General features: G+C 47.4%; 1 protein-coding gene across 1 annotated transcript in view; it reads left to right on the top strand.

Moving 5' to 3' along the window:
• LOC139233673 (myosin light chain kinase, smooth muscle-like) overlaps window positions 1-25,101 on the top strand; it is a 97,028-nt gene that overhangs the window by 35,583 nt on the left and 36,344 nt on the right. The window contains exons 5-8 of the mRNA XM_070864077.1: window positions 7,022-7,060; window positions 8,335-8,462; window positions 16,762-16,915; window positions 18,042-18,344. Of these exons, the coding sequence (XP_070720178.1) occupies window positions 7,022-7,060; window positions 8,335-8,462; window positions 16,762-16,915; window positions 18,042-18,344 (624 nt within the window). The remainder of the gene's footprint in view (window positions 1-7,021; window positions 7,061-8,334; window positions 8,463-16,761; window positions 16,916-18,041; window positions 18,345-25,101) is intronic.

The raw sequence follows: 25,101 nt of genomic DNA, 5'->3' as shown, positions 1-25,101 counted from the left end.
AGATGAGGAGGTTGACATGAAGATAAGTTGAGCAAGTTGGGCCTGTACTCATTGAAGTTTAGAAGAATGAGAGGTGATCTTATTGAAACATCTAAGATACTGAGGGGCTCGACAAAGTAGATGCAGAGAGGATGTTTCCAATCATAGGGGAAACTAAAACTAGGGGACATCATTTCAGAATAAGGGGCTGCCCATTTAAAACTGAGATGAGGAGGAGTTTCTTTTCTCGCAGGGTTGTAAATCTATGGAATTCTCTGCCCTAGAGAGCTGTGGAGGCTGGGTCATTGAATAGATTTAAGGCGGAGATAGGCAGATTTTTTGAGTGTTAAGGGAGTAAAGGGTTATGGGGAACAGGCGGGGAAGTGGAGCTGAGTCAATGATCAGATCAGCCATCATTATCATCATCATAGGCAGTCCCTCGTATCGAGGATGACTTGCATCCACGCCGAAAAGGGATGAGTTCACAAGTGTTTCAATGAAGGACCTAATATTCCAGATCCCGAACTATATGTTGAAGGGTGGAAGATGCCATTGCACACCAGCCACCACACGGGCTTGACAGAGCTAGGTCTTGGTCCAAGACGACTGGAGACCATATATCGCAGTATGGGCTGGCCCGTGCTGCCTCTGGGCCCACGCCTCTTCTGGGCCCCGATCACATCCCTCTACGAACTCTTGCTGCTCCTTCACCCCGACCTCGCCACTCCTGCTGTGCCTGCCCGCACTGCAGTCAGCCGTCGCCCTCCTGCAGCAGCACGTACTGCTCCCTGCAGTGGTATGTCACCGCACATTGCTCCGTCTATTGGCCCCAGCCTGCTGATGGTCTTGCAGGCCGGGACAGTGCCGATATCCGGGCTGGGCCACCGCACGCTGCTCCCTCCAATGCACAGCTACAATCCCTCTCTTTATTCCTTTGTTGAAGCACATTTTTAAACATCATCAACGTCGTCATAGGCAGTCCCTCGGAATCGAGGAAGACTTGCTTCCACTCTTAAAATGAGTTCTTAGGTGGCTGGACAGTCCAATATGAGAACCACAGTCTCTGTCACAGGTGGGACAGACAGTCGTTGAGGGAAGGGGAGGGTGGGACTGGTTTGCCGCATGTTCTTTCCGCTGCCTGCGCTTGATTTCTGCACGCTCTCGGCGATGAGACTCGAGGTGCTCAGCCCCCTCCCGGATGCACTTCCTCCACTTAGGGTGGTCTTTGGTCAGGGACTCCCAGGTGTCGGTGGGGATGTTGCAATTTAACAGGGAGGCTTTGAGGGTGTCCTTGTAACGTTTCCTCTGCCCACCTTTGGCTCGTTTACCATGCAGGAGTTCCGAGTAGAGCGCTTGCTTTGGGAATCTTTTATCTGGCATGCGAACTATGTGGCCTGCCCAGCGGAGCTGATCGAGTGTGGTCAGTGCTTCGATGCTGGGGATGTTGGCCTGGACAAGGATGCTAACGTTGGTGTGTCTATCCTCCCAGGAGATTAGTAAGATCTTGCGGAGACATCGTTGGTGGACTTCTCCAGCGACTTGAGGTGTCTACTGTACATGGTCCATGTTTCTGAGCCATACAGGAGGGCATATATTACTACAGCCCTGTAGAAGATGAGCTTGGTGGCAGTTTTGAGGGCCTGGTCTTCAAACACTCTTTTCCTCAGGCGGCCGAAGGCTACACTGGTGCACTGAAAGCGGTGTTGGATCCCGTCGTCAATGCCTGCTCTTGTTGATAGGAGGCTCCCGAAATAAGGGAAGTGGTCCACGTTGTCCAGGGCCGCGCCGTGGATCTTGAAGACTTGGGGGCAGTGCTGTGCGGTGAGGACAGGCTGGTGGAGGAATTTTGTCTTTCTGATGTTTAGCGTAAGGCCAATGTTTTCGTATGCCTCAGTAAATATGTGGACTATGTCCTGGAGTGCAGCCTCTGTATGTACGCTGACGTCGTCTGCGTACTGTAGCTCAACGACAGAGGTTGGGGTGGTCTTGGACCTGGCCTGGAGTCAGCGAAGGTTGAACAGGTTCCCACTGGTTCTGTAGTTTAGTTCCACTCCAGCACGGAGCTTGTCGACTGTGAGGTGGAGCATGGCAGCAAGGAAGATTGAGAAGAGGGTTTGGGCGATGACTCAGCACTGCTTGAGCCCCGGTCTGGACGTGGATTGGGTCTGTGATGGATCCGTGGGTAAGGATCGCGGCCTGCATCATGTCGTGGAGCAGGCGGAGGATGGTAACGTACTTTTGGGGGCATCCGAAACGGAGGACGACGCTCCATATACTCTCGCTGTTGACAGTGTCAGAGGCCTTTGTAAGGTCGAAGAAGGCCATGTATAAGGGCTGGTGCTCTTCCCTGCATTTTTCCTGCAGCTGTCGCGCTGCAAAAATCATGTCCGTTGTGCCCCATAGGGGACGAAATCCGCACTGCGACTCCGGGAGGAGCTCCTCGGCCACGGGGAGAAGACGGTTGAGGAGGACTCTAGCGACGATTTTTAATCATGATCTTATTAAATGGCGGAGCAGGCTCGAGTGGCCAAGTGGCTTACTCCTGCTCCTATTTGTTATGTTCTTGTATAAATCCAAGTCTTTTTAACATAAAATCTTTTCTCTGTCATTATTGTGACATTCATGCGGAACTTCAACTTATATTTCCTTTCAAGCATAGAATTCCTATTTGTTTCATAACACCCACCAATAATGCTGTCATAATTAACATTATCCAAAGTTTCTCCTTGAGCGGGAAAGAGACCTTGCATTTCCAAGAAACGCCATTTCATCTGTATAGAAAAGCTGGCATAGGAAGCGATTCATGGGCTTTGTGGCAGGGACGTTGTCATGCTACAGGGAGAGTAAATATTTGGGATTAATTTGGAACACGCTAAGTGGAGGTTGCACAGCATGTTGGAGCAGGAATACTTGGCGGCACACACTTGGCAGTCCCATTCTCCAGGCTACTGAGTTGCTGACATTCCTTTGTGAATGTATGTGTTTGTGTGGGGGCTGAGCAGGAGAGTTTACTTTTCCTGGATGGAGAGAGATTAGTTGTTGGGATGCACTGGCACATCTCCTTGTGCCGTCCTTTGGCAAAGGCAGGCGCCTGGGAATAGCATACCCTCCCTCTTCATCATCATAGGCAGACCCTCGAAATCGAGGTAGACTTGCTTCCACTCCAAATGTGAGTTCTCAGTCCAATACGGGAGTTACAGTCTCTGTCGCAGGTGAGACAGATAGTCGTTGAGGGAAAGGATGGGTGGGACTGGTTTGCCGCACGCTCCTTCCGCTGCCCGCGCTTGATTTCTGCATGCTCTCAGTGACTAGACTCGCGGTGCTCAGTGCCCTCCCGGATGCACTTCCCCCACTTAGGGCGATATTTGGCCAGGGACTCCCAAATGTTGGTGGGGATATTTTATCAAGGAGGCTTTGAGGGTGTCCTTGAAACGTTTCCTCTGCCCACCTGGGGCTCGCTTGCTGTGTCCTCTTACTACAACAACAACTTGCATTTTTATAACAACCTTAACTGGTAAAACGTCCCAAGGCCCTTCACAGGAATGTTTGACACCAAGCCACATAAAAGCAAGAAAGCAAGACTTGCATTTACATAGTGAATCAGGTGCAGCGTTCCGAATCCGGATCCCTCGGGACTGAGGCCGTTCCGGATTTTGCGTTTTGCCGGATTTTGGAACGTCTCTCTGATGCCACGAGTACGGAAACACCCAGCCCAGGTTCGGGTATTTCAGGATTTCGGAACGTCAGAAAGTGGGTGGGTGGGGGGGGGGGGCGGTGCTCGTTGATGAGTTGTTTGGGTCAGGGGGGGTTGGTGCTCGTCGCTGTGGAATTGTTCGCGCGGGGCCTCGCCGAAGAGGAGATATTCGTGTGGGCCCTGCCGAGGAGATGTTCATGTGGAGCCCTGCCGACGAGGACGTGATCGGGCGGGGCCCCACCACCGTGGAGGAGTTCCTTGTCTGGCCCGAGGTAGGTGGGGTCGGGCAGCTGAGGTAAAGGGGGCTGGGGCGAAGTCGGTTCACCGAGGCGGGGGATCCGGATATCGGAACATTTTCCAGTTTCCGGAAGACCCCGCCACAGATCAGTCCGGTATCCGGATTCCGGAAGGCGAACCTGTACAACGTTCAGCTACGGTTCAAAGCATTCCTTCGTCTGAAAACAACACTTGATCTGGAAAGAAAGACTTGCTTTATATAGCACCTTTCACCACCACTAGACATCTCAAAGCACTTTACAGCCACTGAAGTATTTTTGGAGTGTCGTCACTGTTGTAATGTGGGAAACACAGTTGCCGATTGCACACAGCAAGCTCCCACAAACATCAGTGTGATAATGACCAGATAATCTTTTTTTTTTGTTATGCTGGTTGAGGCAAGGACACCGGGGATAACTCCCCTCCTCTTCCTCGAAATAGTGTCATGGGATCTTTTAGCTCCACCTGAGTGAGCAGACGGGGCCTCTGTTTAACATCTCATCTGAAAGATGGCATCGCCGATACTACAGCGCTCCCTCAGCACTGCACTGGAATGTCAGCCTAGATTTATGTGCTCAAGTACCTGGAGTGGGACTTGAACTTACAACCTTCTGACCCAGCGACGAGTGTGCTACCCACTGAGCCACCAGGAAACCCTCCTTGATTATACTATCACCCAGTTGTATTGAAGGACTGCTCTATTCAGCTTTGCTAAACCCTCTCTACCTTATGTTTTGGTTAACACATGGGAGAAAACCTGCTCATATGATCTCCGCTAGATAATTGTCTCCATAACAGTCACTACACTTCTAAGATAATTAATTGTGAAGCACTTCAGACATTTTGATGCCCACGGAATGAGGCAAATTCATGAAATGGTAAGTCTGGCCCTGAAGACCAGCATCTTTGTTGAAGCATGAAGGAGCAGAGGGAGTTACTTCTCTGATCATTAAAAACCCAGCCCATTAGGCATGTTTTGTTCATTTGTGGTGAGGATATCTATTTCAATATTGAGAGCAGGGCAAGTTCTTGCAAACAGCAATGAGATAAATGAACAGATAATCTGTTTTAGTGGTGTTATTTGTAAATGTTGGCAAGGACACTGTGAGAACTCCTCTGCTCTTCGTATTGTGTGCGTGTGAGTATAGTCCTTTGCCTGAAGCTATGTACCATCCAATTAAAGGCACGGGCCCTCCGAATTCTTCTCCCAATACATTCCCCGTGCTCCCAGGTTGTTTCAGGAAAGCTGTCTCAGCAGATAGGTTAGTGATCTCCTCCTAGTCTACACCAATAACTCTCAATTGCGTTTATTGTTCTAATGACTGGTACAGTTAACAGGTCTGAACACGCTGTTGGATCAACGCCACAGTTTAAGTAGGATTACTTTCCAATATTACTGTTGATTAGGGTTGCTCCCCTCCCGGCCTGAGTTGAGTGAGTTGGTTCCAGCCAGGGCAGCATGGGTGTCCCAGGGACTGGTGCTGAAAGAAAGACCTGGATTCAGAAACTCGGTGAAAGTTGCCATGATTCACAGATGATACTAAACAGTTGGTTCTGGTGAAGCAGCCAAGGAACTATGGAAGGGCCTACGGGATAGAAACTCCTTTTCGTCCCGTAACTTTTGAAATCTGTGAAGAGTATCGGCCCTTTTTTCATCCCAGCAACTTCAGCTTTAGCACTCCCAGAGCTAAATCAAGCGCGAACCACTTCTCTTGGGGCACTGAAGTGTGCGAGAAGGGCGGTTGCAGCAGAGTGTTGGTGTACTCGAGCTATAGCCTGGCCTGTTCGGTATGGAGTCCATCAGCCCCAGGTCTGTTTCAGCCTCTCCCCTTGCTGGTTCAACAGCAACAGGCGAATGTGTTGAACAAGCTGAAAGAGACCTGGCATCAGAGGCTCCTTTGCTCGCTTAAAGGCAAGGGCCAGTGATGGTTTGCAACATTCTTGTGGTCAGTCCTGTGGGGCTCGGGGACCTGAGCGACTGCCATTATAGCCCCAATCATTCTGAGACAGAGGCTTGGACATTGCACAGCAGCGAGGCTTCAAAAGGCACCAGACTGGTGCAAAGAATAAGGTTTGGCCTACCTGAACACCACTGCCTTTAATTATTGCTCCCCGAGCGACCAGCCGAGGTGACGACGCCTCCTCTTGCTGCCGTTGTTGACGCCCGGCGATGCTGCAGGGTGCGAGAGCGAATATCATATCCGGGGCAGTAACGGGGCGCAGTGCATCGGGTGATGTCACGATCTACAGGGCGCAAGAAAGCGAGGTGGTAAGTGCTAGCGCCGGCACGAAACTGCCAGGGAAGTTTCTGGGCATTGGTGAATTTACCGTGCCCAGTCGGTAACCCCTTACCGCCCTGTTACCACCCCCCCCGCAGGCGCTAATGGGAGGTGCAAAGCAGCCGAATTTCTCCCCCTATAAATTTGAAAACAGGCAGAACTATAGCCGATGGAATTCAATGAAGATGGGTAGAAATTGTTACACAACATTATTATTCACCGGGCGGATGTGTTGAACCAGCTAGCGGAGAGGTTGAAAGAGACCTGGGGCTGATGGACTCCATACCGACCATGTCCAGTCATTTTGGAGCAGGAATCAACCAAGCAAAGAGAATGCGGAGTTACATTTCCAAATCAGTGGAGTATTCCGATGCTGTGTCGTGCCCTGGCCAGGCTGTAACTCAAGTACACTGTTGAGCTCTGGCTGCCCAGGCACAAGAGAAAGACGCAAACTCTCAATAGTGAAACAAAGGTCCTGGGGCTAGTGTCAAAGGACTGAGATGTACAGAAGGAGGAGAACAATATGAGGAGGAAATGAGAGGGGACCTCATCAAGATATGTAAGACAGTAAGTTCAAAAAATACTGGAGTTATTCATGAGGTAATTAGACATTGTGATTGGGGGAGAACTGTAGGCATCTGTGGAATGTATAGCTAGCTGCGCAGAATGTAGGCAGTAGTGAATACCTGAATATGACATTCACTTACTCCTGCACCCACCTCACCTGCCTTAATTTCATTCATTCACCTATTCAATCTTGTTCTTAACATTTTGTTTTTTACCCTTCTGACAGATTCATCCCCTTCGAGGAAGAAGATGTCTTCAAAACCAGGTGATTTTCCTGTCTCCATGTCGATGAGGGGGCGCAATTGTGATTACATACTTGCAGACTGTGACCGCAGAGCTGGCCACAATTTCTCGGGCAGGATGGAACTGTTGTTGTGCAGTGAGCTCTGCAGTCGGCTCAAGCCAGTGCCCAAGGGGTTAAATGGATCGAATGAGTTCAACACTGTGCATCGCATGAAGCTTCTAGGCATGGTGTAGCTTGCGCATCTGAGATTGTTAATTTCTTTCCAAAACTCTCACTGGAACAAGAAAATGCTTGTCGTTTAACTGATACGACCGTGTGTATCACTGAATGTAGTTAGTCATTTGACTCTCACAATTTCAATCATGCATTTGATCAAACTTGATGGTCAGTGAGGACATGGCACTATTCCAACCAGCTCCTGTGTGGATTCGATCCATATTCCTCCACTACTCCCTTCTACCGTTCTGCAAGTTTACTTTTATATTTGAACAGCTAAGCTTGAACTTGTCAGGGGCGAAACTGACCCTCTCCTTAAGGCCTGTTTCCACCCCCCCCCCCCCCCCGAAAATTGGTGGCCACTTTGCGGAGTGGAGTGGCCGCTGACTTTTCGTGGCATGGCCACTGCTAGCCCAATTGCCCTCCCGAGTTTTCCCTGCTGTGCCCCAATCCCCCCGCCCCCTTACTGCTCTGCTGCTGCGGGGAGGAAGTTAAAGGGGAGGTTGCGAGCGCCCACGCCGCTTCCTTGGTGGTTTTGCAGAGTCAGCGGTCGGGCCGATTTCTGGCCTCCCTGCATGGTCCGTGCCACCATCGTGCAGCCTGGCACTCCGATTTGGGTGCTGGGCTGCTGGCCGTTACCACGCTGCCCTGGTGGGCTAGTGGAGGCCCTCAGAGACGCTGCAGAGTGCGCAGCGGCCTTCCCCTTTAAGTGAAGGGGAGAGGAATTAAAACGCATCAACGCTACCCGGAGCATCCGTGTAGCGCTGCCAATCGCGCCTCGTTAGTGCCACTGGACCCGCCCCAAGAGGAAGTGGAGCGCGCGAGATTGCACTCCACTTCCTGAGGGGTGATGAGGCCAATTCTGCGGCTTGGGTTGGACTTCCGCGCCGAGCGCAGAAAATACCGCTATGAGCAGGTAACCGCTCCCAATCGGGGCGCGGGGAAATTTCTCCCCCAAGGTGTATTAAACTTGCATTGCCCAATCTTAGCAAGTTTCTCATAAACAAGTGTCTTTTCTTTGCTTGAAATGGTAAGTGAAGTGGATTGAAGTTTAACCTTAGTTTGCCTTTATATTACAGTGGAGCCTCCTCAGTTAGTGGATCCCCAGACACGTGTGGAGGTGAAGGCAGGACAAGAGGCTGAGCTGTATATCGGGATTGTAGGCACTCCGCCCATTGCTGCTACATGGCTCAAGCAGAAAGACAAGGTAGACAAAGAGAAAACCCTGAAGGTACCAGCCGTAGCGACAAGTGGTCCAGTAGTTACATTAGACAATATAGAAGAGGCCGTTCACCTGCTCACCACTGTTCCTTCCATAGACCACGTACAGTTTACTTTACAGTGGAGTCAACTCCGATTATTTAATCTCTGCCAAAAAACTTTTTTCCCTGTGACCACTCTTGACCCTGGTTTGCTCAAGACTAGTTTATTGCTCCCACATCTGGGAAGATTCTGATCAATTGTTTTTACATTCCTGGTATAAATATTTTAGAAACATAGAAACATAGAAAATAGGTACAGGAGTAAGCCATTCGGCCCTTCAAGCCTGCACCACCATTCAATAAAAACATGGCTGATCATCACCTCAGTACCCCTTTCCTGCTTTCTCTCCATACCCCTTGATCCCTTTAGCTATAAGGGCCATATCTAACTCCCTCTTGAATATATCCAATGAACTGGCATCATCAACTCTCTGCGGTAGAGAATTCCACAGGTTAACAACTCTCTGAGTGAAGCAGTTTCTCCTCATCTTAATCCTAAATGGCTTATCTCTTATCATTAGACTGTGTCCCCTGGTTCTGGACTTCCCCAACATTGGGAACATTCTTCCTGCATCTAACCTGTCCAGTCCTGTCAGTATTTTATATGTTTCTATGAGATCCCCTCTCATTTTTCTAAATTCCAATGAATACAGGCCCAGTTGATCCAGTCTTGCCATCCCAGGAATCAGTCTGGTGAACCTTCGCTGCACTCCCTCAATAGCAGGAACGTCCTTCCTCAGATTAGGAGACCAAAACTGAACACAATATTCCAGGTGAGGTCTCACCAAGGCCCTGTACAACTGCAGTAAGACCTCCCTACTCCTATACTCAAATCCCCTAGCTATGAAGGCCAACATGCCATTTGCCTTCTTCACCGCCTGCTGCACTTGTATGCCAACTTTCAGTGACTGATGTACCATGACACCCAGATCTCGTTGCACCTCCCCTTTTCCTAATCTGCCACCATTCAGATAATATTCTGCCCTTGTGTTTTTGCCACCAAAGTGGATAACCTCACATTTATCCACATTATACTGCATCTGCCATGCATTTGCCCACTCACCTAATCTGTTCAAGTCACCCTGCACCCTCTTAGAAACATAGAAACATAGAAAATAGGTGCAGGAGTAGGCCATTCGGCTCTTCTAGCCTGCACCGCCATTCAATGAGTTCATGGCTGAACATGCAACTTCAGTACCCCATTCCTGTTTTCTCGCCATACCCTTTGATCCCCCTAGTAGTAAGGACTTCATCTAACTCCTTTTTGAATATATTTAGTGAATTGGCCTCAATAACTTTCTGTGGTAGAGAATTCCACAGGTTCACCACTCTCTGGGTGAAGAAGTTTCTCCTCATCTCGGTCCTAAATGGCTTACCCCTTATCTTTAGACTGTGTCCCCTGGTTCTGGACTTCCCCAACATTGGGAACATTCTTCCTGCATCTAACCTGTCTAAACCCATCAGAATTTTAAACGTTTCTATGAGGTCCCCTCTCATTCTTCTGAACTCCAGTGAATACAAGCCCAGTTGATCCAGTCTTTCTTGATAGGTCAGTCCCGCCATCCCGGGAATCAGTCTGGTGAACCTTCGCTGCACTCCCTCAATAGCAAGAATGTCCTTCCTCAGGTTAGGAGACCAAAACTGTACTCAATACTCCAGGTGTGGCCTCACCAAGGCCCTGTACAACTGTAGCAACACCTCCCTGCCCCTGTACTCAAATCTCCTTGCTATGAAGGCCAACATGCCATTTGCTTTCTTAACCGCCTGCTGTACCTGCATGCCAACCTTCAATGACTGATGTACCATGACACCCAGGTCTTGTTGCACCTCCCCTTTTCCTAATCTGTCACCATTCAGATAATAGTCTGCCTCTCTCTTTTTACCACCAAAGTGGTTAACCTCACATTTATCCACATTATACTTCATCTGCCATGCATTTGCCCACTCACCTAACCTATCCAAGTCGCTCTGCAGCCTCATAGCATCCTCCTCGCAGCTCACACTGCCACCCAACTTAGTGTCATCCGCAAATTTGGAGATACTACCTTTAATCCCCTCGTCTAAATCATTACTATACAGCGTAAACAGCTGGGGCCCCAGCACAGAACCTTTGCGGTACCCCACTAGTCACTGCCTGCCATTCTGAAAAGTCCCCATTTACTCCTACTCTTTGCTTCATGTCTGACAATCAGTTCTCAATCCATGTCAGCACACTATCCCCAATCCCATGTGCTTTAACTTTGCACATTAATCTTTTGTGTGGGACCTTGACGAAAGCCTTCTGAAAGTCCAAATATACCACATCAACTGGTTCTCCCTTGTCCACTCTACTGGAAACATCCTCAAAAAATTCCAGAAGGATTGCAAAAGTTTCTAATAGGTATGTAAAGAGAAAAAGGTTAGTAAAGACAAACGTAGGTCCCCTGCAGTCAGAATCAGGGGAAGTCATAACGGGGAACAAAGAAATGGCAGACCAATTGAACAAGTACTTTGGTTCGGTATTCACTAAGGAGGATACAAACAACCTTCCGGATATAAAAGAGGTCAGAGGGTCTAGTAAGGAGGGGGAACTGAGGGAAATCTTTATTATTCGGGAAATTGTGTTGGGGAAATTGATGGGATTGAAGGCCGATAAATCCCCAGGGCCTGATGGACTGCATCCCAGAGTACTTAAGGAGGTGGTCTTGGAAATAGCGGATGCATTGACAGTCATTTTCCAACATTCCATTGACTCTGGATCAGTTCCTATGGAGTGGAGGGTAGCCAATGTAACCCCACTTTTTAAAAAAGGAGGGAGAGAGAAAACAGGGAATTATAGACCGGTCAGCCTGACATCGGTAGTGGGTAAAATGATGGAATCAATTATTAAGGATGTCATAGCAGTGCATCTGGAAAATGGTGACATGATAGGTCCAAGTCAGCATGGATTTGTGAAAGGGAAATCATGCTTGACAAATCTTCTGGAATTTTTTGAGGATGTTTCCAGTAAAGTGGACAAAGGAGAACCAGTTGATGTGCTATATTTGGACTTTCAGAAGGCTTTCAACAAGGTCCCACACAAGAGATTAATGTGCAAAGTTAAAGCACATGGGATTGGGGGTAGTGTGCTGACGTGGATTGAGAACTGATTGTCAGACAGGAAGCAAAGAGTAGGAGTAAATGGGTACTTTTCAGAATGGCAGGCAGTGACTAGTGGAGTGCCGCAAGGTTCTGTGCTGGGGCCCCAGCTGTTTACATTGTACATTAATGATTTAGACGAGGGGATTAAATGCAGTATCTCCAAATTTGCAGATGACACTAAGTTGGGTGGCAGTGTGAGCTGCGAGGAGGATGCTATTAGGCTGCAGAGTGACTTGGATAGGTTAGGTGAGTGGGCAAATGCATGGCAGATGAAGTATAATGTGGATAAATGTGAGGTTATCCACTTTGGTGGTAAAAACAGAGAGACAGACTATTATCTGAATGGTGACAGATTAGGAAAAGGGAAGGTGCAACGAGGACTGGGTGTCATGGTACATCAGTCATTGAAGGTTAGCATGCAGGTACAGCAGGCGGTTAAGAAAGCAAATGGCATGTTGGCCTTCATAGCGAGGGGATTTGAATACAGGGGCAGGGAGGTGTTGCTACAGTTGTACAGGGCCTTGGTGAGGCCACACCTGGAGTATTGTGTACAGTTTTGGTCTCCTAACTTGAGGAAGGACATTCTTGCTATTGAGGGAGTGCAGTGAAGATTCACCAGACTGATTCCCGGGATGGCGGGACTGACCTATCAAGAAAGACTGGATCAACTGGGCTTGTATTCACTGGAGTTCAGAAGAATGAGAGGGGACCTCAAGGAAACGTTTAAAATTCTGACGGGTTTAGACAGATTAGATGCAGGAAGAATGTTCCCAATGTTGGGGAAGTCCAGAACCAGGGGTCACAGTCTGAGGATAAGGGGTAAGCCATTTAGGACTGAGATGAGGAGAAACTTCTTCACCCAGAGAGTGGTGAACCTGTGGAATTCTCTACCACAGAAAGTAGTTGAGGCCAATTCACTAAATATATTCAAAAGGGAGTTCGATGAAGTCCTTACTACTCGGGGGATCAAGGGTTATGGCGAGAAAGCAGGAAGGGGGTACTGAAGTTTCTTGTTCAGCCATGAACTCATTGAATGGCGGTGCAGGCTAGAAGGGCTGAATGGCCTGCTTCTGCACCTATTTTCTATGTTTCTATGTTTCTATGTCAAGCATGATTTCCCTTTCACAAATCCATGCTGACTTGGACCTATCATGTTACCTCTTTCCAAATGCACTGCTATGACATCCTTAATAATTGATTCCATCATTTTACCCACTACCGATGTCAGGCTGACCGGTCTATAATTCCCTGTTTTCTCTCTCCCTCTTTTTTTTAAAAAGTGGGGTTACATTGGCTACCCTCCACTCGATAGGAACTGATCCAGAGTCAATGAAATGTTGGAAAATGACTGTCAATGCATCTGCTATTTCCAAGTCCACCTCCTTAAGTACTCTGGGATGCAGTCCATCAAGCCCTGGGGATTTATCAGCCTTCAATCCCATCAATTTCCCCAACACAATTTCCCGACTAATAAGGATTTCCCTAAGTTCCTCCTCCTTACTAGACCCTCTGACGCCTTTTATATCCGGAAGGTTGTTTGTGTCTTAGTGAATACCGAACCAAAGTACATGTTCAATTGGTCTGCCATTTCTTTGTTCCCCGTTATGACTTCCCCTGATTCTGACTGCAGGGGACCTACGTTTGTCTTTACTAACCTTTTTCTCTTTACATATCTATCGAAACTTTTGCAATCCGTCTTAATGTTCCCTGCAAGCTTCTTCTCGTACTCCATTTTCCCTGCCCTAATCAAACCCTTTGTCCTCCTCTGCTGAGTTCTAAATTTCTCCCAGTCCCCGGGTTCGCTGCTATTTCTGGCCAATTTGTATGCCACTTCCTTGGCTTTAATACTATCCCTGATTTCCCTTGATAGCCACGGTTGAGCCACCTTCCCTTTTTTATTTTGACGCCAGACAGGAATGTACAATTGTTGTAGTTCATCCAAGCGGTCTCTAAATGTCTGCCATTGCCCATCCACAGTCAACCCCTCAAGTATCATTCGCCAATCTATCCTAGCCAATTCATGCCTCATACCTTCAAAATTACCCTTCTTTAAGTTCTGGACCATGGTCTCTGAATTAACTGTTTCATTCTCCACCCTAATGCAGAATTCCACCATATTATGGTCACTCTTCCCCAAGGGACCTCGCACAACGAGATTGCTAATTAATCCTCTCTCATTACACAACACCCAGTCTAAGATGGCCTCCCCCCTAGTTGGTTCCTCGACATATTGGTCCAGAAAACCATCCCTTATGCACTCCAGGAAATCCTCCTCCACCGTATTGCTTCCAGTTTGGTTAGCCCAATCTATGTACATATTAAAGTCACCCATTATAACTGCTGCACCTTTATTGCATGCACCCCTAATTTCCTGTTTGATGCCCTCCCCAACATCACTACTACTGTTTGGAGGTCTGTACACAACTCCCACTAACGTTTATTGCCCTTTGGTGTTCTGCAGCTCTACCCATATAGATTCCACATCATCCAAGCTAATGTCCTTCCTAACTATTGCATTAATCTCTTCCTTAACCAGCAATGCTACCCCACCTCCTTTTCCTTTTATTCTATCCTTCCTGAATGTTGAATAACCCTGGATGTTGAGTTCCCAGCCCTGATCATCCTGGAGCCACGTCTCTGTAATCCCAATCACATCATATTTGTTAACATCTATTTGCACAGTTAATTCATCGACCTTATTATGGATACTCCTTGCATTAAGACACACAGCCTTCAGGCTTGTTTATTTAACACCCTTTGTCCTTTTAGAATTTTGCTGTACAGTGGCCCTTTTTGTTCTTTGCCTTGGGTTTCTCTGCCCTCCACTTTTCCTCATCTCCTTTCTGTCTTTTGCTTTTGTCTCCTTTTTGTTTCCCTCTGTCTCCCTGCATTGGTTCCCATCCCCCTGCCATATTAGTTTAACACCTCCCCAACAGCACTAGCAAACACTCCCCCTAGGACATTGGTTCCGGTCCTGCCCAGGTGCAGACCATCTGGTTTGTACTGGTCCCACCTCCCCCAGAACCGGTTCCAATGCCCCAGGAATTTGAATCCCTCCCTGCTGCACCACTGCTCAAGCCACGTATTCATCTGCGCTATCCTGCGATTCCTACTCTAACTAGCACGTGGCACTGGTAGCAATCCCGAGATTACTACTTTTGAGGTCCTACTTGTTAATTTAGCTCCTAGCTCCTTAAATTCGTTTCGTTGGACCTCATCCCGTTTTTTTACCTATGTCGTTGGTACCAATGTGCACCACGACAACTGGCTGTTCTCCCTCCCTTTTTAGAATGTCCTGCACCCGCTCCGAGACATCCTTGACCCTTGCACCAGGGAGCGTCCTCCTCGCAGCTCACACCGCCATCCAACTTAGTGTCATCTGCAAACTTGGAGATATTACACTCAATTCCTTCATCTAAATCATTGATGTATATTGTAAAGAGCTGGGGTCCCAGCACTGAGCCCTGCGGCACCCCACTAGTCACTGCCTGCCATTCTGAAAGGACCCGTTTATCCCAACTCTCTGCTTCCTGTCTGCCAACCAGTTCTCCATCCACGTCAATTCATTACCCCCAATATCATGTGCTTTAATTTTGCACACCAATCTTTTGAAATTCCAAATACACCACATCCACTGGTTCTCCCTTGTCCACTCTACTAGTTCCATCCTCAACAAATTCTAGAAGATTTCTCAAGCATGATTTCCCTTTCATAAATCCATGCTGACTTGGACCGATCCTGTCACTGCTTTCCAAATGCGCTGCTATTTCATCTTTAATAATTGATTCCAACATTTTCCCCACCACTGATGTCAGGCGAACCAGTCTATAATTCCCTGTTTTCTCTCTTCCTCCTTTCTTAAAAAGTGGTGTTACATTAGCTACCCTCCAGTCCATAGGAACTGATCCAGAGTCAATCGACTGTTGGAAAATGATCACCAATGCATCCACTATTTCTCGGGCCACTTCCTTAAGTACTCTGGGATGCAGACTATCAGGCCGTGGGGATTTATCGGCCTTCAATCCCATCAATTTCCCTAACACAATTTCCTGACTAATAAGAATTTCCTTCAGTTCCTCCTTCTCACTAGACCCTCTGCCCGCTAATATTTCCGGAAGGTTATTTGTGTCTTCCTTGTTTGTTCAATTTTGTGTTTTTCACTCTCATCTCTATCCTCGTTTCACTTTTTCTTTCTCCCCCTCTCTCTTGCTCTCGTTCTCTTAACCTTTTCTGTCTGCCCTGATCTTTGGTATGACTGTCAGAGCTTTTTTGAAAATTCCTCTCTTCCTCCTAACATGCAACCATATTGCCCTCCTTCTGCACTATACTGAAATGAGGAGTCATTGCACTCTCTGCTATTACAATTCATTCTTTCCCCAAGAACCTAAAACTACAGAGTTCCTCATCTCGCAGTTTATTCTTCCTTCTATGATCTTCAGGCGTGTTTCCCCCGGGCTGGGGAGTCTAGAACCAGAGGTCACAGTCTCAGAATAAGGGGTCAGCCATTTAGGACTGAGATGAGAAGACGTTTCTTCACTCAGAGGGTGGTGAATCTTTGGAATTTTCTACCCCAGAGAGCTGTGGAGGCTCAGTCGTTGAGTATATTCAAGACAGAGATCGCTAGATTTTTGGATATTTAGGGATATGGGGATAGTGCAGGAAAGTGTTGAGGTAGAAGATCAGCCATGATCTTATTGAATGGCGAAGCAGGCTCGAGGGGCCGAATGGCCTACTCCTGCTCCTATTTCTTATGTTCTTTTGTTTTAAAGCTTGTACAGTATCGCCTAACCACTAGCTCATGATTCACCTTGTCTTCCCTTCTGCATCTATGAAAGATCTGCATGGCTATTGATGGTGGATAGCGATGGATTGAGGTTGGGAGCAAGAGTTCCAACAAAATGTTGTCACTGGGACCCAGTCTGATTTGTGGTATTTTTAACCAACACTGAAGCAGGGTTGCTTAAATTTTTTCACCATACGTTTACACAACACTTTTATTTTCTCTCTTAATAAACATTTGAATGTACTGTTGGAATGTTCCTTTATGTTGTATTCCATTCATTTGTTACGTATCATTTTATTTGGACTGTTCAACCCTCTTTTCCTCTCATCTATTTACTTCAGATCATGAATAGTTCCCGCACTTTTGTGGACACATCAGAGACTGGGACGAAACTGGTGATAAAGGATGTGCAAATGGACGATGCCGGCCATTACACGCTCATGGTGAAAGACCGAAATGGGAATGTGCACCATCAGATCAGCCTGGCTGTTGTAGGTAAGTGGAGTACCAAATATTCTGTTTGGGAATACAAAGCATTGAGCAGAAAAAGCATTAAAAGAATGTAGTGCGAATATTTTGAGATATTGAATTTCCACACCTCTCAAAGCTCTGCCTGCCTGTCATTGCCCGGATGTGAGGCAGGAACTTGAGCACAAAAAAATCTAGGCTGACACTCCATCATCATAGGTGGTCCCTCGAATGTGGATGACTTGCTTCCACATGAGTTCACAGATGTTTCAATGAAGGAACCGATGTTCCAGTCCTGAACTCCAATTAAAGGGGTGGAAGATGCCTGTGCGTGGATTTTTTTAACGTGCAGTGACCGTTGCGGATTAGTCACCTCACGGGCTTGATGGAGCTAGGCCTTTATCCAGTGGCAAGGGTTAACCAGGATGACTAGAGACTGACACTCCACTGCACTGTTGGAGGTGCCATCTTTCAGATAAGCTGTTAAACTGAGGCCCTGCCTACTCTCACAAGTGGGTATAAAAGATCCCGTGGCACTATTTTGAAGAAGAGTAGGGGCGTTATTCCCAGTTTCCTGGCCAATGTTTATCCCTCAATCAACACAAGAAAAACAGATTATCTGATCATTATCATGTTGCTGTTTGTGGGAGCTTGCTGTGCGCAAATTGGCTGCCGCGTTTCCCACATTACAACAGTGACTACACTCCAAAAGTACTTCATTGGCTGTGAAGCACTTTGATACATCCGGTGGTCGTGAAAGGCACTATATAAATGCAAGTCTTTCTTTCTTTATGTGTGAGCACTGGCAAGCATGACAATTCAATCTCATTTTGGTAACAAACATTCTGTAAGACTATAACTCAATAGGAACATAACATAAGAATTGGGAGCAGGAGTAGGCCATACAGCCCCTTGAGCCTGCTCCATCATTCAATAAGATCATGGCTGATCATCGACCTCAACTCCACTTTCCCGCCCGATCTCCATATCCATTGATTCCCCTAGACTCCAAAAATATCTCTATCGCAAAAAGCTCTCTATCAAACAGGTGCAGATATGGATTGATTGAATGATGGATAACTGAACACAAAGTGGAGTAGATGGTGCAGCAAATGGCAAATCATGTTAAAACCCACCTTGCCAATTTTCTCAGACAGGCCGGAGCCTCCATCTGGAAGACCTTGTATCTCCGAGTTATGTCGGAGCTCTCTCACCCTGTCCTGGTCTGGTCCGTGTTACGACGGTGGTAGCGCCATCAAGTTCTATATCATTGAGGTGAAGCAATCTGGAGATTCGAAGTGGAGAACACTGACTGATTCCTGCAGTAGCACCTCCTATCAAGTGACCTGTTTGAAGCCAGATGGAGAGTATAGCTTCCGCATATACGCAGTAAACTCGTGCGGCATTAGTGAAGTGGGTGAGGAATCCAAAGCCGTCAAGCTAACTGATGTAGAAGGTAAGAATTTGAGTCCTGTGATTTGTTTTATTCTGACATGATTAAAATGTTAAAATATTTAATTAAATATGTGCATCATCCCGATTTGGGATATTACAATTATGAATAAAATTACCTTCATTCACAGACATTTTCCAAGTGTGTGGGATTGGAGTTGCGCTGAGTTGTGGTAACTGTGTCTGCTTTGTTCTCTCCCCTAATTCATCCTGTGTTCAAGGATTGAACATTGGGCCCAGACTGAATGCCAACTGTAGCACCTGTCCAGAGAATCATCAGTTTGACTAGATGGTACATTTTGGGTTTATTGTCAATAATGAATCTGACAGGGAATAGCTACCTAACTAATAAGTGCCCCAATCTATACTCTAGTTAACACTAGAATCAATATGTAAAATTTCCAATTTTCTCTCAGCCTGTCTCAAACGTGCTGACTCCTGCTGGGCTATGATTCCATGAGCTCCGGTAACATTCCAGAACCCGGAGCCAATGTTCTGGGAGTTTGCAAGGGATAGTCGGAACATACTGGGCTGATTTTAATGGACTGGTCTAACTCTGTTCAAAATGGTCCAGAACTGGTGCAAATCTCACCACAATGGTAATGTGTAATAGCACTCAATTTTCCAAGGTCGGAACTGTGCTTGGCCTATTTGGATGAGTGTAGCCATGCGTTAACCTAGTGGTGGAAGCAGAAAATCGTTGGTGATTTTCAGAGAGTTGCGGATAATTAAGAGAAAGTGACAGAATAGGGAGTCGAAACATAGAAACATAGAAACATAGAAAATAGGTGCAGGAGTAGGCCATTCGGCCCTTCTAGCCTGCACCGCCATTCAATGAGTTCATGGCTGAACATGCAACTTCAGTACCCCATTCCTGCTTTCTCGCCATATCCCTTGATTCCCCTAGTAGTAAGGACTCCATCTAACTCCTTTTTGAATATATTTAGTGAATTGGCTTCAACAACTTTCTGTGGTAGAGAATTCCACAGGTTCACCACTCTCTGGGTGAAGAAATTCCTCCTCATCTCGGTCCTAAATGGCTTACCCCTTATCCTTAGACTGTGTCCCCTGGTTCTGGACTTCCCCAACATTGGGAACATTCTTCCTGCATCTAACCTGTCTAACCCCGTCAGAATTTTAAACGTTTCTATGAGGTCCCCTCTCATTCTTCTGAACTCCAGTGAATACAAGCCCAGTTGATCCAGTCTTTCTTGATAGGTCAGTCCCGCCATCCCGGGAATCAGTCTGGTGAACCTTCGCTGCACTCCCTCAATAGCAAGAATGTCCTTCCTCAGGTTAGGAGACCAAAACTGTACACAATACTCCAGGTGTGGCCTCACATTTATCCACATTATACTTCATCTGCCATGCATTTGCCCACTCACCTAACCTATCCAAGTCGCTCTGCAGCCTCATAGCATCCTCCTCGCAGCTCACACTGTCACCCAACTTAGTGTCATCTGCAAATTTGGAGATACTACATTTAATCCCCTCGTCTAAATCATTAATATACAGTGTAAACAGCTGGGGCCCCAGCACAGAACCTTGCGGTACCCCACTAGTCACTGCCTGCCATTCTGAAAAGTACCCATTTACTCCTACTCTTTGCTTCCTGTCTGACAACCAGTTCTCAATCCATGTCAGCACACTACCCCCAATCCCATGTGCTTTAACTTTGCACATTAATCTCTTGTGTGGGACCTTGTCGAAAGCCTTCTGAAAGTCCAAATATAGCACATCAACTGGTTTTCCCTTGTCCACTCTACTGGAAACATCCTCAAAAAATTCCAGAAGATTTGTCAAGCATGATTTCCCTTTCACAAATCCATGCTGACTTGGACCTATCATATCACCTCTTTCCAAATGCACTGCTATGACATCCTTAATAATTGATTCCATCATTTTACCCACTATCGATGTCAGGCTGACCGGTCTATAATTCTGTTATCTCTCTCCCTCCTTTTTTAAAAAGTGGGGTTACATTGGCTACCCTCCACTCCATAGGAACTGATCTAGAGTCAATGGAATGTTGGAAAATGACTGTCAATGCATCCACTATTTCCAAGGCCACCTCCTTAAGTACTCTGGAATGCAGTCCATCAGGCCCTGGGGATTTATCGGCCTTAAATCCCATCAATTTCCCCAACACAATTTCCCAACTAATAAGGATTTCCCTCAGTTCCTCCTCCTTACTAGACCCTCCGACCCCTTTTATATCCGAAAGGTTGTTTGTGTCCTGCTCAGTGAATACCGAACCAAAGTACTTGTTCAATTGGTCCGCCATTTCTTTGTTCCCCGTTATGACTTCCCCTGATTCTGACTGCAGGGGACCTACGTTTGTCTTTACTAACCTTTTTCTCTTTACATATCTATCGAAACTTTTGCAATCCGTCTTAATGTTCCCTGCAAGCTTCTTCTCGTACTCCATTTTCCCTGCCCTAATCAAACCCTTTGTCCTCCTCTGCTGAGTTCTAAATTTCTCCCAGTCCCCAGGTTCGCTGCTATTTCTGGCCAATTTGTATGCCACTTCCTTGGCTTTAATACTATCCCTGATTTCCCTTGATAGCCACGGTTGAGCCACCTTCCCTTTTTTATTTTGACGCCAGACAGGAATGTACAATTGTTGTAGTTCATCCATGCGGTCTCTAAATGTCTGCCATTGCCCATCCACAGTCAACCCCTTCAGTATCATTCGCCAATCTATCCTAGCCAATTCACGCCTCATACCTTCAAAGTTATCATTCTTTAAGTTCTGGACCATGGTCTCTGAATTAACTGTTTCATTCTCCATTCTAATGCAGAATTCCACCATATTATGGTCACTCTTCCCCGAGGGGTCTCGCACAGCGAGATTGCTAATTAATCCTCTCTCATTACACAACACTCAGTCTAAGATGGCCTCCCCCCTAGTTGGTTCCTCGACATATTGGTCCAGAAAACCATCCCTTATGCACTCCAGGAAATCCTCCCCCACCATATTGCTTCCAGTTTGGTTAACCCAATTTATGTCGAAAATCCATACCGACGTAGGAACAATTCAGCCAGCATTTCAAGTCTTTGCCAAATGTGGAGATGGGAAGGGTTAGGCTCCAGGGAACACGAGGTTGTGGAATAGGGCAGAAAAAGCGCAGTCCAGCACTGCTCGGCTGTGGAAATGGAAGTGTTGCTGTTTGAGGTGATTGCAAGAAGGGTAGCCTTGTTTACCGCTCTGTGCTACCACTTCCAAAGATCGGCATTGCAGCATGCCGAAAGGGAGGCCGGCTTGAGGCTGCAGCTGACTGCTATTCTGGTTGGTTGCACCGATCCTATCCTGCACATTAGCTGCAGGCATCCTTGTAACAGGTGCTGCAATTTTTCATCTGTCAACTGGCTCGGAAGCTGTGAAGACAATCCCCTCTGATCATTGCTGGAATAGTGCCACAGAGACTACACATATGGTTGGTGGTATCTTGTTGGGAATAGCCACTCCAGCTTTACCGCTGTTCATCGCTCCAGCATCATTTCTTTTATGCGGTGCCACTGAAAGTATGGCACTTTGTGATTGGGCTCCCTTCAGGAAACTATTGCAGCTGGCCCGCCATTTGCATATCTCATTTTCGCCATTGGGTCTGCTATCAGCTTCCTATTGCAGTTGGAGCCTCCACCTGCTGTAATCCTCTGTAAAAGTCTGGAGGTCAGAGGGTGCTGATGGGTAGGTGCAGAATCACTGAAAGCTAACGTGCAGGTACAGCAGCAATTAAGAAAGCAAATGCTATGTTGGCCTTTGAGTATAAGAGACATCTTACTGCAATTATATAGAGCCCTGGTGAGACCACACCTGGAGTATTGTGCACAGTTTTGGTTTCCTTACCTAAGGAAGGATATACTTGCCATAGAGGGAGTGCAACAAAGGTTCACCAGACTGATTCCTGGGATGGGGGGATTGTCCTATGAGGAGAGCTTGAGCAGACTAGGCCTATATTCTCTAGAGTTTAGAAGAATGAGAGGTGATCTCATTGAAACATACAAAATTATTACAGGGCTTGACAGGGTAGATGCAGGGAGGATGTTTCCCCTGGCTGGGGAGTCTAGAACCAGGGGTCACAGTCTCAGAATAAGGGGTCAACCATTTAGGACTGAGATGAGGAGAAACTTCTTCACTCAGAGGGTGGTGAATCTTTGGAATTCTCTACCCCAGAGGGCTGTGGAGGCTCAGTCTTTGAGTATATTCAAAACAGAGACTGATAGAATTTTGAATATTATCATCATAGGCTGTCCCTCGGAATCGAGGAGGATTTGCTTCCACCCCCAAAGTGAGTTCTTTGATGGCTGAACAGTCCGATACGAGAGCCACAGACCCTGTTACAGGTGGGACAGACATTCGCCGGGGGAAGGGGTCGGTGAGGCTGGTTTGCCGTGCGCTCCTTCCGCTGCCTGCGCCTGGCCTCATCATGCTCTTTGCATCGAGACTCAAAGAGCTCAATGCCCTCCCGGATGGACTTTCTCCACCTCGGGTGGTCTGCGGCCAGAGTCTCCCAGGTGATGTCAGACTTTACCAGGGAGGCTTTGAGGGTGTCCTTATAAAGCTTCCGCTGTCCTCCTTTGGCTCGTTTACCACGAAGGAGCTTCACATAAAGCATTTGCTTAGGGAATCTATCTGGCATGCGTACTATGTGGCCTGCCCAGCGAAGCTGATCGAGTGTGGTCAGTGCTTCAATACTGGGGATGTTAGCTTGGTCAAGGGCACTGATGTTGGTGCGCCTGTCCTCCCAGGGGATTTACAGGATCTTGCGGAGACATCGTTGGTGGTATATCTCCAGCGACTTGAGGTGCCTTCTGTACATTCTCCATGCCTCAGACCCATACAGGAGGGCGGGTATTACTATAGCCCTGTAGACATGGATTTGGTGATAGATTTGAGGGCCTGGTCTTCAAACACTCTTTTCCGCAGGCGGCCGAAGGCTGTGCTGGCGCACTGGAGGCGATGCTGAATCTCTGCATCAATGTCTGCCTTTATTGATGAGAGGCTCCCGAGATATGGGAAATGGTCCACGTTGTCCAAGGCCGCGCCGTGGATCTTGATGATTGGAGGGCAGTGCTGTGCGGCGATGACCGGCTGGTGAAGGACCTTTGTCTTACGGATGTTAAGCGTAAGACCCATACTTTCATATGCCTTAGTGAATACATTGACTATATCCTGGAGTTCAGCCTCTGAATGTGACGCAGGCATCATTGCAGCTCAATGACAGAGGTTGGGGTGATCTTGGACCTGGCCTGGAGGCGGCGTAGGTTAACCAGTTTCCCACTGGTTCTGTAGTTTAATTCCACTCCAACGGGGAGCTTGTTGATTGTGAGGTGGAGCATGGCGGCGAGGAAGATTGAGAAGAGGGTTGGAGCGATAAGGCAGCCCTGTTGACCCCGGTCTGGACGTGGATTGGGTCTGTAATGGATCCGTTAGTAATGCATGTCATCATGAAGCAGGCAAAGGATGTTGACAAACTTTTGGGGGCATCCGAAACTGAGGAGGACGCTCCATAGACCCTCACGGTTGACAGTGTCAAAGGCCTTAAGATCGGAAAAGACCATGTATAAGGGCTGGCGCTGCTCCCTGCATTTTTCCTATAACTGGCGCGCTGCAAAGATCATGTCTGTTGTGCCCCGTAGGGGCCGAAATCCGCATTGTGATTCCATGATAGAGAATTCAAACAGGCTGCATTTAGACAGACTGTGAAAATGCACAGACCCCCAAGTCAAGGCTGCTACATGCAGTTCAGCATGTTGCATTAAGGCATCAATCAACTTGACATTTTAGGACCCTTGGGTAGCGAGCCAATTAAAAGGTTAAAAGACTATTAATTGAGCCAATAAGGTCAAAGAAGGCGAGTTCTTTTCTGTAAATTGATCCAGGTATAAGTACAGCCATTTTGACCATGTGGTCCCAGAAGGACAAAGACCTGGCTTAAAGCCAAGAACTTTTTACTGCTGTCTGCCAAAAATAAAGCAGTTAAAACTTCAATCTGAGTTCGTATTTCATTGGAAATTAAGAGATCTAACATTCCAGGAGGAGCTCCTCGGCCACAGGGAGAAGACGATTGAGGAGAACTCAAGTGACAACTTTCCCAGTGGCTGAAAGCAGGGAGATTCCTCTGTAGTTGCCACAGTCAGACTTGTACCCCTTTTTAAAAATGGCCACAATCACTGCATCTCTGAGATCTCCCGGCATGCTCACCTCCCTCCAGATGAGAGAGATGAGGTCATGTATCTACGCCAACAGCGCCTCTCCGCCATATTTTAGTGCCTCAGGAGGGATTCCATCCGCACCCGTAGCCTTGTTATTTTTAAGCTGTTTTATGGTTTTGCCAACCTCGTGCAACGTTGGAGTCTCACTGAGTTGGTGGCGGGTGGCATGCTGTGGGATGGAATCGAGAACGCTCGAGTCAAAGGCAGAGTCTTGCTTGAGGGGATCTTCAAAGTGCTCCTTCCATCGGGCCCTGACAGCCTCGGTGTCCTTGATGAGAGTTTCCCCGTTCTTGGCCAGGAGTGGGGTAGGGCCTTGGGAGTTTGGACCGTAGGTGGCCTTGACTGCAGTGAAGAATCCTCGCATATCGTGGCTGTCAGCCAGTTGTTGTATCTCCTGTGCTTTCTCCATCCACCACCTGTTCTTTAGGTTCCAAGTTTTTTGTTGGACCTGAGCCTTGAGCCGTCTGTAATGTTGTTTTGCAGCTCCCGATTTGAGCTGTTGCTTGAGGCTCACAAATGCTTTGCGCATGCGATCTATTAGT

Source organism: Pristiophorus japonicus, chromosome 21 (genome assembly GCF_044704955.1).
Source record: "Pristiophorus japonicus isolate sPriJap1 chromosome 21, sPriJap1.hap1, whole genome shotgun sequence".
Lineage (NCBI taxonomy): Eukaryota > Metazoa > Chordata > Chondrichthyes > Pristiophoridae > Pristiophorus > Pristiophorus japonicus.
This window is presented reverse-complemented; position numbering and strand designations above follow the sequence as displayed.